This window comes from Dendronephthya gigantea, unplaced genomic scaffold, assembly GCF_004324835.1.
Source record: "Dendronephthya gigantea isolate DGI-Jeju-01 unplaced genomic scaffold, DenGig_1.0 000038F, whole genome shotgun sequence".
Taxonomy (NCBI): domain Eukaryota; kingdom Metazoa; phylum Cnidaria; class Anthozoa; order Malacalcyonacea; family Nephtheidae; genus Dendronephthya; species Dendronephthya gigantea.
The window spans coordinates 836,301-852,967 of NW_021163048.1; the positions used below are offsets into that span (position 1 = coordinate 836,301).

At 36.3% G+C, this 16,667-nt stretch overlaps 2 protein-coding genes across 3 annotated transcripts; one reads left to right on the plus strand and one right to left on the minus strand.

The window, feature by feature from the left end:
- The first annotated feature begins 473 nt into the window (after positions 1-473).
- Positions 474-1,804, plus strand: LOC114526217 (zinc finger protein 367-like). Its single transcript, XM_028547736.1, has one exon. The coding sequence runs from the start codon at positions 510-512 to the stop codon at positions 1,494-1,496; it is 987 nt and encodes a 328-aa protein (XP_028403537.1). The 5' UTR covers positions 474-509; the 3' UTR covers positions 1,497-1,804.
- A 2,361-nt stretch (positions 1,805-4,165) lies between these two features.
- Positions 4,166-16,234, minus strand: LOC114526214 (F-BAR domain only protein 2-like). 2 transcript variants are annotated; one of them, XM_028547734.1, is made up of 29 exons: positions 16,114-16,234; positions 15,878-15,969; positions 15,660-15,734; positions 14,345-14,486; positions 13,896-13,967; positions 13,509-13,589; positions 13,302-13,326; positions 12,918-12,997; positions 12,739-12,837; positions 12,541-12,637; positions 11,938-12,036; positions 11,665-11,794; positions 11,335-11,377; positions 10,586-10,646; positions 10,303-10,344; positions 10,127-10,233; positions 9,994-10,021; positions 9,686-9,746; positions 9,391-9,557; positions 9,040-9,207; positions 8,554-8,684; positions 8,095-8,382; positions 7,802-7,914; positions 7,491-7,640; positions 7,248-7,377; positions 6,550-6,746; positions 6,401-6,465; positions 6,076-6,240; positions 4,166-5,828 (listed from the first exon to the last, which is right to left on the minus strand). In XM_028547734.1, exons 1-29 carry the CDS (start codon positions 16,138-16,140, stop codon positions 5,803-5,805), a joined length of 2,961 nt encoding a protein of 986 aa, XP_028403535.1. In that variant the 5' UTR covers positions 16,141-16,234; the 3' UTR covers positions 4,166-5,802. The 2 variants fall into 2 exon arrangements, with proteins under 2 accessions (XP_028403535.1, XP_028403534.1); XM_028547733.1 differs by having other exon boundaries at positions 9,040-9,234.
- Between the last annotated feature and the right edge of the window lie 433 nt (positions 16,235-16,667).

Here is a 16,667-nt window from a genome sequence, read left to right on the forward strand (position 1 = left end):
GTAGTGTTCCAAGGGTATTTCTATTAAGACTTGTTGGCTAGAGTCTGGAGGTACAGTTTCATTCGAAAATCGAAACATAAATAAAATTGATAAAATGTTGCTATTTTTGATCACCGAAATTGGAATTGAAAGATGCTGATTGATCAACTCGTACGTCCGAAAGTAATTTTGCATGCTGGGCCAGCTGGGAAAAACCATACCATAATATACTATTTTTTTTTCAAACCGCGTTACACTGCATGCAAAATGTCCGATCCATATTGCAGTAGAGAACTTCTCCTTAATTTTATTCGTTTTAAACCTCATTTTATGGAACAATCATACAAATTGACGTAATAAAATTTAATAAATTTTAAATATCGAATAACCGGAAGTTATTTTCTCAGAGCTTCCGGTTTCGAGGCATAACATCAGTATCTAATGGGAGTTGATTAGCCAATGAGATATTTAGGCGCCAAAGTTTAGTAAATGGTTAAATCCCTTTCGTGACTCGTGAGGTAGCTTTAAAAATGGCGGACTTCCTCAAGAAGGAAAGCGGTATAAAAAGCGCAGCAGAGCAAGATAATTCATCCTCAAAATCGCAAGACAATGATGTTAAAGTAGACCAAGAAAACATGGAAACAATAACTGAAAATTGTCCGAAGAATTATGCTGACTCTGTTAGTGTTTGGTCGCCACCAAATACCCCGCCAAATAAATACGCCTTTCCACGTTTCCCATCATTGAGTCCACAATACCCTCGTCGTATGAGCGACGTTGACGTGAAAGAAGCTAAAGTGACTCCACCAAGAGGCCGACCGAAAGCTGAGATGATAAATCATTTGATTGTCGAAGGAGCTCAGTCTTGTTCGCCGATACGATGCGATATTTGTGGTCGTGTTTTCCCGCGCGAGAAGTCACTACAAGCACACAAGCGTACACACAGTGGTGACCGTCCGTATACCTGTGATTTTCCCAACTGTGATAAGGCTTTCGTTCAAAGTGGCCAGTTAAAGACACATCAAAGATTACACACTGGTGAGAAACCGTTTATCTGTACCGTAGAGAGCTGCGACTCACGATTTACCCACGCAAACCGCCATTGTCCAACTCATCCTAAAGCTGGTCTCGTACGTAAGGATTGTGATGATATTCCTCTGAAGAGAACATTGCTAAGCGAAATCCAAAACCAGGAACCTAACAAGCATACCAAGGAGGTATTAATGTGGTTAAATAAGTACGAACGTGAAAGGCAGAACAAAAGTCCGGGATCTTTAAAGTGTAAGAAGGAGAGACGTGAGCTAGACCGAGATCGAGAAAGAAACCAACTCGGCATTTCTGAACGAAGAAGAGCAAGAGTAGAGGCTAGAAAGAGAATAGCTGAACAAAAGGAACGTTGGTTTGGTGCTTTAGCACTTGTCGAACTTGCAGAACTCACGGCAAATGCAATGCCGGTTCATAAATCATTGAACTTCCATTTCCCTCGTGAGGATATTAACCACGTGGAATTAATATGAGTTAATACAGAGCACTTGCATGGATAGATTTATTCACTGCTTTTATTTTTCAAATGTGTGGCACTTGTACTTATTCACAAAGTGATAAGTTAAAGTCGATATTTATTCACCTTTTTAGATATTTTAGCTCACTAGAAGCATGCTTTAATACATAACATGATCATTTGTAGTCATACACCTTGTATATTATAGATTCAAATTTAATAATTAACATGAATTTAAATACTGGCTTGAATTACACATATTTATGCAAATATGCCACCATTTTCAAATTACCAGTTTTGTCATGCAATCATTATATTTAGTACAATATTTTTATTAAAAAGTGCAATTTTTGAGGGGTAATACAATTCTAGGGGTAACATATTCTACATTTCCGAATTTCCTAAAAGAAATTAGGACCATTTTCAATGCTTCACTGATTTAATCTGTTTCATTTATTATTCTTGTTTACCTTTTTTCCATGTTTATCAAACTAGCAAGCAAATTATTATTTTCACATATTTGTTTTGTCACAATGTGTTCCACACAGTTAATTTCTACAGCAAATACTTCTAGGCACCTTTCCACAGGTTATAGTGAGTTACCCTCATTTGCTGGAAGGGAAGGTGAAAGATAATGTCCCTGAAGATGTTTCATTGCATGCAATCTAGGAAAAAATGATGTGATGCAAAGTGCAAACAGAATGCCACATGGTCTATAATAAAAAGATGTCAGACATACAATTTACTTGAATGCACTTGATACCTTGATAAAGTTGTTACTAGGATGATTCAAATTTATTAATCACCAATTACTGCCCAGCAATTATTCTTTGAATGCCTTACAAATTAGGTTGGGGGGGGGGGGGGTGAAGCTGAATTCCATATGCTCTGAAGTCGGCCTGACAAATCTTACAAATGGTCTTAATTTGCTCAGATTGATAAAATAGAAAAAAAAAGGTGCTTTCAATTTCATAAAAGAACACCGCCATACTTGTTCTTGCCTCGAAAGCGTTCTCCCCCTGATTCACTTTCCGCGCCTTCTCCAGACTTTCTTAAAGTCCAGTCCCTCCTGTCAATTTTTGGAATGGTCAGTGTGGCCCTGTCTGTAAATTTCTTAAACAATTCGAGGGAAAAACCCCAAGAATTTTAGGTCACTTATCGCTATACGCAGAGAAAATTTGATTTTCGGTGAATGCGATTTTCTCTCTATATATATAAATAATAAATTTTATTATATGGCAAGCGCTTGTTTTGGTTAATTCTGCAATTTGATTGGCTGCTGACAGGTCCGGATTTCCCCGTATTGCCCACGGGCAATACGCAATTCTTATTGCCCTGTGAAAACAAGGCAAAACTCACGGCAAAAACTAACTAAATTTAAACTGAAAAACAGATTAAATTCTTAAACGGAAAATAATGAATTTGAAATAAAAATAATAAATTTATATTTTACAAAATAGAGCGGTTTTTTTCACTTTAGGCCGATGTTTTGGTGTCGTGTGCCCGGATGAGATTGATCATTAAAATTACTCATAAAGAATTAATCATTACAATGTCTGCATGAAATATGCCATATAATAAAACACTTACTAACTTCGACTGTTCGGTCTGTACGGTAAAATATCAAACCTCGGTCTTGGTGTATTGACCTCGCTATCGCTCGGTCAATACAGCACGACCCCTCGGTTTGATATTTTACCGTACAGACCTCACTCTCAGTCAGTAAGTTCTTGTTTTGGTTAATTCTGCAATTTGATTGGCTGCTGACAGGTCCGGATTTCCCCGTATTGCCCACGGGCAATACGCAATTCTTATTGCCCTGTGAAAACAAGGCAAAACTCACGGCAAAAACTAACTAAATTTAAACTGAAAAACAGATTAAATTCTTAAACGGAAAATAATGAATTTGAAATAAAAATAATAAATTTATATTTTACAAAATATAGAGCGGTTTTTTTCACTTTAGGCCGATGTTTTGGTGTCGTGTGCCCGGATGAGATTGATCATTAAAATTACTCATAAAGAATTAATCATTACAATGTCTGCATGAAATATGCCATATAATAAAACACTTACTAACTTCGACTGTTCGGTCTGTACGGTAAAATATCAAACCTCGGTCTTGGTGTATTGACCTCGCTATCGCTCGGTCAATACAGCACGACCCCTCGGTTTGATATTTTACCGTACAGACCTCACTCTCAGTCAGTAAGTTCTTGTTTTGGTTAATTCTGCAATTTGATTGGCTGCTGACAGGTCCGGATTTCCCCGTATTGCCCACGGGCAATACGCAATTCTTATTGCCCTGTGAAAACAAGGCAAAACTCACGGCAAAAACTAACTAAATTTAAACTGAAAAACAGATTAAATTCTTAAACGGAAAATAATGAATTTGAAATAAAAATAATAAATTTATATTTTACAAAATAGAGCGGTTTTTTTCACTTTAGGCCGATGTTTTGGTGTCGTGTGCCCGGATGAGATTGATCATTAAAATTACTCATAAAGAATTAATCATTACAATGTCTGCATGAAATATGCCATATAATAAAACACTTACTAACTTCGACTGTTCGGTCTGTACGGTAAAATATCAAACCTCGGTCTTGGTGTATTGACCTCGCTATCGCTCGGTCAATACAGCACGACCCCTCGGTTTGATATTTTACCGTACAGACCTCACTCTCAGTCAGTAAGTTCTTAATATATACACTACGCTACGCAAAGGTGTGGATTAAAGTGCTTTAATTTATATTGTATAATTTCAGACGTGTCATGATTGTCTCTTAGGGTTTTTGAAATTGTTCTGAACTATTTTTGATACGATAGCATTTAAACAAAAACATGGCAGCTTACCATGTAGAAATGCATGAAGAAGGATCGACACACATTCCAACAATTTAAAGCCTTCAAATGAGTTGTTTCAATTGCTGAAGGTATTCAAGGTACCCTATATACAACCATCAACGTTCTACCTGTTGCTTATATAAGACATATTGTCACGTGTTAAAAACTTATGCCCCCAAGCATAGGCCAGCTATCGTCCAGAGTTTGTGCACGCCTTGGGAGAACCCGCTCCCTATTTTTGCACATACATCATTAAAAGTTTGGTATGTGAGAACTGGGGACAAGATAAGGGCTGTAGTTGATATAGTTGTATTCAGGGTACATTAATATTATAAAGTATTACCACTGCTAACACGACAACGTTTTCACCCAAAAGACCTTCTCATAATGACGTTAACGCGGAAAGCCAGGTGTTGGTGTTACACGGAATCAAACTTCGTGTGAAACCAGGGTTCTGCGTTCAATGTCATTATAAAAAAGGTCTTTGTGCAACACTGAACACTGCAAAAAAACACATGTCTGGTTATCATTGTATACTATAGTGTGTCTGTCCGAAAGCACCAACTTAACCGTATGAGATATATACCCAACTATAAGCTATACTTATTTCACTTCTCGGATTCCACCGAACTAATCTTTATACGCTTCTTTATGTACAGTGTGCAACAATAACCAAGCATATGCTCGTATTTATCCAGTTGTAAAAAAGGAGAGAGGACAACTCGCTGTCAGCCGCTTCTCCACAAGGGTGTGGCACGAAAACGGAACAAAAATTGACGCTAATGTTGTCAGTCGAAAGTCGACTAGTTTGTGTACTTCTGCATTTTCAATATTCCAGTACTATTTTGTTATATGATCGAGAAAGGAAATTTGGTTGCGTCTAATGCAATTGAAACAATAGATGAGCCTGACGAGGTTTATCATCTCATTTTCAATTGTTGCAAATGCATTCGACGCGACAGATAAACTAGGCCTAAAAAACTGCTGTTTCGTTTCGTTTTTTGGAAACACCCTGGGTGCGCAGTGCAGGTGAAGTTTGAAATCACAGCATTTACGAATATATAAAAAGAACACTATGGCCAATTCGCAAACGCGTGGATTTAAGAAAATGGACGTAAACGCGGAATAAAAATGGGGTTAGCACTAATAAAAGCTCTCTCCGTCTCTTAACTTCCCTCTATTAATTTGCTTCTTTTTTCGAGCCTATCCACCGTACAACCGGTCGACCTCTTTCTAATTTTCTCGGGAGCAAAAGAAACGCACGAGTTCACAATTGACCACGGTGTTCCCATGTTTTGAAATTACAAGTAAAATTCTCACGAAGGCTTGTTCCACCATAACATAATGTAAACTGATACTAAAAGAATACCTAGTCTAATAATCTATAAAATTCTTACCATGCTGGTGTTGTATTAGTTCATTATACTGTACATATATTTGCAATTATTCATAATAAATTACATTCTTTCAGACAGCTACCTTGGATCTGCCATGTATTTTCCTAAAGAAAGTATTATTAATACCAGAAAGATCGATCGTTAAAAGAGGGGAGTGTAACGAAATTATGCGAGGAAATTCTGACGAAATTTTATATGAAACTCAAAAGAAAGAAACAAGCTTATTCATATTTTCAGTTCTCCTACCACAATTTTTGCTGTGCCTACCAGGTTCAAAATATCTACGTCAAAATACTACCCTCGCTGTATTTCAAAGATTACCTACTCGATCCAACTACATACAGTACATACCTGTTACAATCTTTCTTTTTACCAAGGATAGTTTATAATTATCCGTATTAAGTTGAAAATCAATTTTCGATAGAGTTGAGCCATTACATTGAAATTGCACGGCAATTGTCTGCGCGGTACTGGGTCCGTCTTTAAGATCGAATCGAGCTCTTAGGGAATTAGAACCTGAAAACAAGGCAGCCATAAGTATGAAAATTTATCATTAGTCAGAAAAAAGGCAAGTTTATTGAATGAATTGAGACGAATGCTACAAATTAGACATCATGGCTCTCCTATTACAGGTGATCGGAACATGGTTGTTACAGGTGATCGGAACCGTACGTACCTTGGCCCTCGGAATTATTTGATAATTCTTGAATTTGCCAGAGTGCTTTGTTATGTTCTTTAGACCTACAATAGGGTAAATTAGTTGTAATCTCGATTTCTCAAACAATATCTCCAGTCACAACACAAACTAAGAACAAACAAATATACCATTTGGCCATCGGCTTGGACTGCATAATTTCGACTCCTCCGTTAACAGGTACGACAACAGAGACATTATGGAGAGGTGAAGCAACAGATAAACACGATGGTGAATATTGGTAATCTAATCTGACATCTGTAGTCTTCTCTTCACATTTCCAATAACAACTTAAAGCCAGCGGAAGCAATGGTATATTATGTTGAACCTAAGAAGAGAAATGCGTAATTGACACATGTAATTAGACCATTGCTTGTCGAGAAACGACCAAATGAAACTAGGGTGTAAAGTGGAAATCAAGTTCCTTCAGCGCATCGGTTCTGCTCATAAAATAGAGGACCCTAGAGCTATAAAATTTCAGAAATTTCGCATGTTTACAATTTTTTTGCACATGCATAAGCTCTAAGATACGTTCATTTAGAAACGTAACAGTATTAGATATTAACACAGCCATTGTATTTCAACAAGTATAGAAGTTTAAAATTGAAACAAACCGTTTGTTTACATACGGATCTGACTTTCACTTTAAGAGTATTAATTTCGAGTGGAATTTTAAGGGCTTTCGAGTATGAATTTAAAAATTATCCTTAATCGCGTGAAGCGCCATAAAATCTTAATTGATTCACACTCACTAAATGAAACTAGGCTGAACTATACAAGTAAAAACAAAACCATCCAAACTCGTGATGTTCCATACATGCATGTTTACCTGATATTTAAGAATATCAATATTATAGTAAGGTGCTTGCCCTTGCTCGGCCAGTTTCTTCAAATGCGCCGTCAAAGCAGGCATTTTGAATTTAAAATATTTCGCATCTCTATCTTCTGCTGGTTCGTCACTAGAGAAGAACGAACACAAAGTACTAGGTCAGGTACACATTCGAGTTTTCCTAACATATGACCAGGGTGAGAGGCCGGAATGTATAGTGAAGAAAATTCAAAATATGTGTACCTCGCGATAAGAGATTTGTTTGGCAAAACATTTTCCAACAATCCTGATCCAGTAATGGCAAAAGTTAGTACAGGAGGTTCATCCCTTGATGATAAAGATGTGATCGCACTTGCTGGAAATGAGACTGTCACATCACCTGTTACACTGTGCCTATAAAAAGGATAAAAAATACTTAGTATAAAAACTCTTTTTTTTATAACCTTTGGAATATAGTCCGAATCGTTTCCTATTTCATAGGTATGTGCATCTTGACATACGCTGTTCAAAAACGCACAATGTTTGATACAGACAGGCGTGTCTTTGTTACTTACCTTGACGTATCTTTTCCCTTAAAGTGAGCGTGAACAGTCTCCACTAATGCGACGGCAACTGGAATAATTTCTTCATTCTTTTTAGTCACTTGACTGCCTGCGGACGCATTTACCTATCAAGAAGATCAAATTCAGCAATAAACTTTTTCAGCTGTAATATATATGAAGAAAATAATATCTTTAGCAGCTTCGGTAAGGATAAATCGTATTCGAATTATTCATGATTTTTGTTGCATATTTTTAATAATCGAACTACAATTTATCACATGCACAAGAACAATCCTATTTCGTACCATCGTAGGCTGTAAAATACTTCCCATGCCACGAACGGAAACAACGGGTGAAGTACTTCCACGTGCAGCTCGTTGTGTACTAGGACTGTTTATTCTATCCCATATGGTCTTTGTTGGTCCTCCAGGATCCTCCGCAGCGCCAGATATGCGGGCATAAACATCAGCGGATGTAGTAGGTAACGACTCGGTACTTGGTGTTGGAGAGGCATATGTTCTTGTTGGATCAAAATTTTGTTTTAGTGAAAGAGCACCAGAAGATAGTTCATTACCTGTACCACTAAGACGAGGCTATAATGAATTCAAAACATATCAAATTAAAGCATACAGCCAATTCAGTCTTGGTTGCCAAGGGCAACAGGCAAGGGTCGAATACGAGAACGAAAGGCTTTCTGAGAATTCAGGCTGCAAGGAAGGTCGAGGTGTCCAATTTACAATTTTACAAAGGCGTATTGCATGTACCTTGGGTCTTGGTCGTGAGGCAGGAATATTCAAGCTACCAGCAGATGTGGCCCTCGGTATATCGGATCGTCGAGGAGCGAGGAAAGAAAGAGTTTCTGGTGGCGATTGTATTGATTCATCAGCTTCCTTTTCTATTTCATTGCGAAAAAATAGATCGAGTGGACATCGTAGTTCGTATACATAAATATGAAGTGAAATGTCCTAGATTGGTTGTGACTTGTGAACGCTGCTTACATTCAAAGTGGCCGATGAAACTGAATTTACATATATGTACAATAATCAAAGATTGTCTCAAAACACCCAAATGAAGATTGAAGAGGTATACTGTACTGTATATAATTCGTCTTCAATGCAGCTTGGTGCAAAATATAACTATAGTATATATGCATTTTATAGCTTACAAAAACGTATTCTTAACCAGTCAATGTGGTAAGTCTAGGAATGTACTGTATAGCATATACACCATCCATAGGGGCATTGTCTTACCTGTGTGAGTAGAAGTGTCCGTCAGAGATCCAGTACTTCCGAAAGATGCCATTGCCAAAGTTGATTTCTTAGGAGGCAATGCTGGTGAAGATTCGTTTGAATGATTGATACTGATGCCTGATATTCGCTTTTTAGGAGCCAGCTCCGGTGGGTTATCATCGCTGTCTGCTGAAATTGGTTTCCCTAATTCAATGACTACAAAGTAAAGATAAGAACCCAATTTATATAGGAAATTGGGGGGGGGGAAGGCAATTTACTTATAACAGACCGAGTGTAATTTATCTATGTACCTTGAATACTAAGAGACGAACTATAATGACCTAGATAACTAGCATCCGCTAAGGTGCTTACCTGGAGCGCTATTTGTTGAAGGAGAATTGATTGTAGAAGCATTTGGATGTTGATTTGGTTGTGAACTTGATGTTGGCGTTGTTGTTGGTGATGTCGGTATCACGGACGCGCTGCTGATTGCTGGCTGACTGAAGTCAATTGAAAGAAGATCTTCTTGAGATTTGGATCTAAAATGTATCGATTGAAAAACCTTAGTCTTTTACTAATAGAACTATTATGTTCCTACCAAAAGATTACGAAGAATCGAAACTAATATTGGGATACATGATTCTATATTATGGCGGCTATCACTCACAGTTTAACAGAAGACTGAACACTTGAGCCATTAAGGAATGTTGATTTTGGAAAATCACCATCTGTATAAAAATACAACCTTTGATTTGTAACAGTTAATATACATTAGCATGAACTGTTTCAACTATGTATGGAAAAACGAACTTCCAGCATTAGCCGCATGTTTTATGTGTAAATATCGACACAGCCTGAGCATCAGATTAAGACATTTTTCATCATTATAATCATAACGAATCGTGAATTCACTGCAAACACGACTTAGTGTTGTAAAAGTATTTACATTACATTTCATTACATTTTATCTTTTACCTGCTGACAATGGTTCAGTTTTCTTTTGCTAAAAGAAGATATAGGTATAAATGTGTATAAACATATAAATGTACTGTACATCTGTTCTCTATATTACTAAATAAACAGTTCTCCTGGTAATACTTGCTCATACCGGTGGGATTGGAAGAGTGAGCTGAATTGATCGAAACTCGTCCAAGCTCGCTGTGGTCTTTTCAGCCGGTGGTTTAATCGTGATTTTTATTTTCTTAGGTTCGTCATCTGAAACAGCATAAATCATTTGAGACCGGGGCAAATGCCCTTCCCCATTTTAACTCTCATAAAACTCACCGTCATCGGAGTCAGAACTGGAACTTTCGTTGGATTTGTGACGTAGATGGTGTTAAGGTTAATGACATTTTGCAAAATCGGCACAATATAACCTGTTTAGCATTCTGTTATTCAGCGCCTTATCAACGGGTAAATGGGATTTGCAATATACTGCGTACAGTATATCTCAGAATACTGTACCTTGAACCAAAGAGTATCAAAGGTGCATGTCACCAGCACTCCTGGCATTCATACTGTACTTTGCAAGTGCACATTTTTTATGCAACATTCTCATAAAGGATATTGTCTGTATCCTTCGGGATTATCCTGTATCCCTCTTCGTCCACTTCTACCTTGTCATCGCTCTAGGATAGAAATATTACTCCTATAAAGGCGTACTTATCAAACTAGTTATATAATCTAATCCCAGCCCATTTCGTGTTTTCATAATGGTCAGACAACTGAACTCACATTATCTTATATACACACAGAAAGACTGCCTATTTCTAGCGGTTTGGAACAGTTTCTATCCCCGTATTTCCCGAGAAATTATAACCTGCAGATATATCACTCCAATGATGTAGAATTAGCAGGTATGTTTAAGCAATAATTTTTAGTATAAAGGCCCGTTTACACTTGCGATTTTTGCTGCGATTTTATGCACGATTTTCTTCTTTTGATAGATGTGAACGAGTAATTAGTTACGAATGCTTTGATGTATAAGAACTCTTATTTAAACATCAGTAACTAATTCACTCGTTCACATCTATCAAAAGAAGAAAATCGCACATAAAATCGAAGCGAAATTTTTGGCCTGTTCTTCACCACAAGCGGATCAAAGGTAGCATTTCTTTGTTTTAAAGTCATTAGTTCCAGTCGAGGGATCAAGAAACAATTATATATGTACACTTAACATATTTCGCTACGATATGGGTGCAGTGAAAAGTGGCTTAAGGATCGATATAATTTGTTTTGAAGAACCAATATTGTTATATTGATCGATTATATAGCACGTCGCCATGACAATTTATTGATATCATATACAATACCTACCCCTGGTAAGGCTTCAGGGGGATTAGTATCCGGACTTGCCTCGCTGCGATGGAGAAAAAATTGCAAAAATTACAAAATTGAATCAAAATTCATCTAAACTTCACTATATATATACACAAATCGTCATTATTGCAGGGTTAATTATGCTTGCACAAAATGCACAGAACTGTAAATGTGAAAATTTTCAATTGTACACGCTGTACACGTGTCTCTATAACAATTGGCGTAAATGCGATGTTGACACAAATTCAGAAGTTACATCACTGTGAATTACATTAGAGAGCTCTATATTTATAGAAGGTAGTTCGGCCACGTGGCCCACTAACTTACATGGTTCCATTAGGAGTTTGTAGTTTTTCCTTCTCTTTCTTTCTCTTAGGCTTTTTTTCTTTCTTTTCCTTATCTTTTTCTTTATCCTTTTCTTTCTTTTTTTTACGAAATGGTGCCTTAGAAGTTTTATCTATAATTTGCACGCATAGTTAAATCCTAGTTAACTCAGAAATACACGACTTTGATACAGCTGTTTATTGTGAGAATTCACTTGGCCAAGTGGTGCACAATTCAGTTTATATAGATTATTCTGTGGATAGATTTGATAATTACCTGACACAGATTGTGATCTATTATTAAGATTTGGTGACTCCTCTATACCAAGGTCAACAAGTGATCCCGTGGCAGCAAACTCTTCAAAGAATATTTCAACTAGAAAGTGTTATATACTGTATGAGTATATTAAAGGAGTATAATGAATAGTTCAAACGTAGTAATATTTCTAACTTTCACCAACATTAACAGTTCGGGCCCCAAATTTACCAAGGATTCTTTGTATCATTCGGATCATATTGTATTGAATCGTATAGTTACAGTTACTAGCGTCGTGGCATTGTATACAATAATATTGAACAGTAGGTGTGTCTATAGAATATTGGAACAGAACTTATCACATCCACAGTCACAACACGGCCGTACAATTAGACGCTTGATAAGTGAAGTGCATTATTGTGTGTATATTCCTGTTCTGCTTAGTATCTTGATTTCTTTTGACATAAACATTTCACCACAAGTTATTGAGTCAAGCAACGGTACAACTATTACATAGCTCGGTCCTAATAATAATTATATGTAAATTTCAATTCAAATATTTCATCTATGCTAAAACTCTGTAGTCATAACTTCGATAAATGACTGTAATGAATGAGAAGCTACCTGGCACTATTTTACCAGTTCCTTTGTCTTTTACAAATTGATCCAGCAACTTGTCGCTTGTCAACTCTTTAACCTGAGTTCTAAAATGAGCGATAACCTAGAACAAAATAATATTTACTTATTCAGTAAGATATGCACCAGTTACAAGACATTGTATGTCCATCTATGATGGATGCAGTGTCATTCCCAAGTGATTACCTCATGAACTTCTCCCTGGCCTTTTTCAAGAGTTCCAATATACGAAATCAAATGTTCCGACATACATTTCAAGTGATTCATTTCTATTTCTTCAAATTTCTAAAACAAGTAGATTTTCCGTTTTGTGAGGACATTTGAAATCACGAAATAGTATTAATCACCCACGCTCATTGATGTACCTTTGACGTCTCAATCATTTTAGCATGAAACAATTTCCTAACTTCCTCCCGTTTCTCAACCAAAGATTTGTACTCCTCTCCTGTGAACACGAAAATGCCAATCAGAATGCATGTAACCTTTAAGTTAGTGAAGCTATGAATACTATGCCATTATTTTGCGACTAATTTCGGTTGTTTTGCCAGGTCATTGTTTCGTTACCATTCTTTGTGTTTCTTTTATCGAGTCAATTGTTAGTTTACTACCTCTCGATATAGTTATGACAAGAATACGTCTTGAAAACCTCGCTCTTAAATTCGATAACAGAATTTTTGAAAGGGAAAATATGGTTGGCAAAAGAGCTTGAAAGAAGGGTTCCCAGTAAAAAAATCAACATTATCATATACCTGCGCGGATTTTCTTCTGCTCTGCCTAGGGAGAAGCAGAACATTTTTTTATCAAACGTGGATATTTTGATTCGGACTTTGATGACCAGATTACACAGCCAACATATTGCTCACACACTATTGCGAGTCACAATATTCAACATGATTGTTATGTATTTAATAAAAAGCCGAAAAACTGTAATTTTTAAAACTGAGATTGGTACACACCTTTTCAATGTCTTTAGCATTCGTTGTTTCTTTCTTGACACGTTCAAATTCCTGACATCTTGAGTAGTATGTGTCTTTGGCCTGTTCCACATTTAGAAGAAAAAATATTAATGAACTGAAAACATTTGCAATAGGAAATGCCCAAACAAGGTTGATGTATGTTCTTATGAGAATTGAAACTACAATGTGCAAGGACCTATGCAAGGACATCACCCCCAATGTTTAAAAGAAGACATTATTAATCTATACCCCTGCATACATCCTGTAAGTACATTGCATGTTAGTCTATTTAAGTAGCCAGTTATGTTAAGACAGCTGTGTTCACACACGGTACTCACAAAGTATAGCTCTACAATTCACAGTACTGAAAGAACATAGAGTACAGACCTTAATAACTGCTGCAGTTTTGGTTTGAATTGATTGAACAACTTCTAATGTTGCATTTAAGTCATCTTTCAACTATATAAAACAATATCAAGTTAAATAAATGTCATTACCAGTACATTACACTGGAGTAAACCTGTTGTATGGATGAGATATGTCATAATAGTCTGAATATTTCTATGCATTTGCCAAAATTAACATTATTTGCCAAATTTATGCTACATATGCCAATTTGACCACTAGAAAAGCACTAGGTATAAAGCCATGTGTTTATACAAACGGTCTGTAAGAGAGTTTCTTAGAGAAAATGGAGCAAAATAAACTATGAAATCTGTACTAAATATGGTGCAAGGGAAAATACTGATAGTTGTCCACTTAATGAGATACTGTAGAATATAACCATCAAACAATAATTACCTACGTAATTAAAACTGTTTCGCTTCTCTACTTACAGATTTCTGGTTTTCTTTTTGTAATTCACCATAATCTCGGATCACTTTCATTAAATCATGAAGCTCTTGGACAGCCTTAGAAAATGAATTTGCCAATATTTCTGTAGACTTCTTAACAATATTCCAACATGGCTCAAACGTACTATAAGAAGAAAAAACACAGGAATAAGTATATAGCACAAGTACATGTTTATTGCAATTTACTGTATTTGCACAAGCTAGAATATATATATTGGATTTTGAGTATGGCATTGATGAGGCTCTGTATAACCAGAATGTGAATATGAGATTACATGTCCAAATTTCTTGTATCTCATTTCAACATTGATGAGGATTGTATTGTACTCCTATAGCATATCAAAATTGGTTAGGTTACTACATATATGCTGCTTTAACTCTTCAGATTTAATGAAGTGTTGTATCATTACAGGCCACACTTCAAATATACAAGTATCTAGCTACATTCCATCTCATTTAAAATGGAAGACAAATTATATTACCATCAGTTATAAAGGTGCATTGTCTTGAAATGAATGGGGGAATTTTACTTTCACCCAGCTACAAAATTTGGTGTTCTCGAGATGAAACAAAAGTCTTCCCATTAAATATTGGCTAGTCTACACCAGTCTACACTGTATGATGCAATCATGTTTGAAGATTTAGCATGCTCGTCAAAGGGGAATAGGCCAGAAGAAGTGAATATCTAACTTTAAAATCTTGTAGTTATGCTGGATTGTAATTCTAAATTTCTCTAATGTCAGTCCTATGTATACCAGTGGATTAGGAAAGAAGGTAGGAAACTATCCTGAAGAATAAGGAGGAAAATGACTGGAATCAAGGAACTAATAAAGTTGCAAAATAAGTTGTTAATAAATATACCTTAGACACAAAAAATATATGGCAATGATTATTTCGGACTAGGCTTAACAAAAAGTATTCAAATTTAGTATGAATGTGCTGTGAATCAAATTCAAATCTGCTGTGAATGTTGCAGTAGATGTACATGGCTACTACCGCTTTTTGAAACACTGGTCATATAAAACATAAACCTAAAGTCATAACATTATAACCATTATAACCTAAACTTCATTCTCAGCTCAGCTACATTGATTTATGTTGTTGCATGCTTCAGTTGTTCTGTAATAGTAAATTGTCTATAGATTGATCAATCAAGTTCAAGACTACTATTTACCAAACAAATCATTGCACTTGGTGAAAAACGCTATACTATGTCACTTAAATAATTTTGAATATGATTAGAATTCGAAATCTATTCAAAATATAAGAATATAGTACATATGTGTATAATTATTACCCCAGGGATATGCCCGTGTTTGTTGCTTTGCAAATTTTCCCCAATGATTTTGCATAGCCTTCTTCGATGGCAGCTCTAAATATAAAATTCAAAACAATATGAAAATCTTAATAGAATTTACAATACAAACTTATGCGGAACGCTTCCAGCAGAGAGTAAACAAATATTTTGTGTGGTTTGTAAATTAAGGAAGGTTTTTAATATTTTCATTGCCTGACCTGTCACGGATGAAATCTGCCAACTCTCGACTAGCATTAATGCCATGCTTCATAGTATGATATAGAACATCGTATCCATTATTCTTCTCTCCCTAAAAAGACACGGATGTATAAAAGCAGGAGTGAAAATGATAATTCCACAAACGATAACACAGTACAAGAAACAACATTTACAGCAAGTCAGTGAGGAATCTATTTGAAAGTCTCACATAAATGAAGTATATTCAGAAAATTACCCAAAAGTTATCCTCAAAATAAACCATGACTAGCTCGCCCGCTTTACAAGCACTTTATAGCAACAGTTGTTCAATAACTTGGGACATCTCGCAATCGTCAAACTCGGAAGACATGTTTTGGCTACACAGAATATTTGCTCATGCGCAATATCGACCGACATTGGGGAAGCATATATACATATGACGTCAGGTTCGGAGAAGACTGCATGAGTTTTCCACTAGCGATACAACCTCTGGCGATATTTTTTGCGCGAAGCGACTTATTCTCCTGTCTTTGGGCAATTTGTTCCAGATGGTTGCAGTTGAGAGCTCTGAAACAAAAGTAAAATGTCGCTTCGTGCGAAAAAATATCGCTAGTGGAAAACCGGCTTTAAAGGAACATTCAGTCGGAAAAAGGGGCGGGGTTCTGGCCTACTTGATCACACAAACACGGATCTGTGAGAAAGCAGGGGGCAGATTTCCGTACGTACTCGATCACACAAACATGGATCGGTGAGAAGGCATTTCTGTATTGAAACAATGAATATTAGAGACGGGAAACTCATCTTAAACGG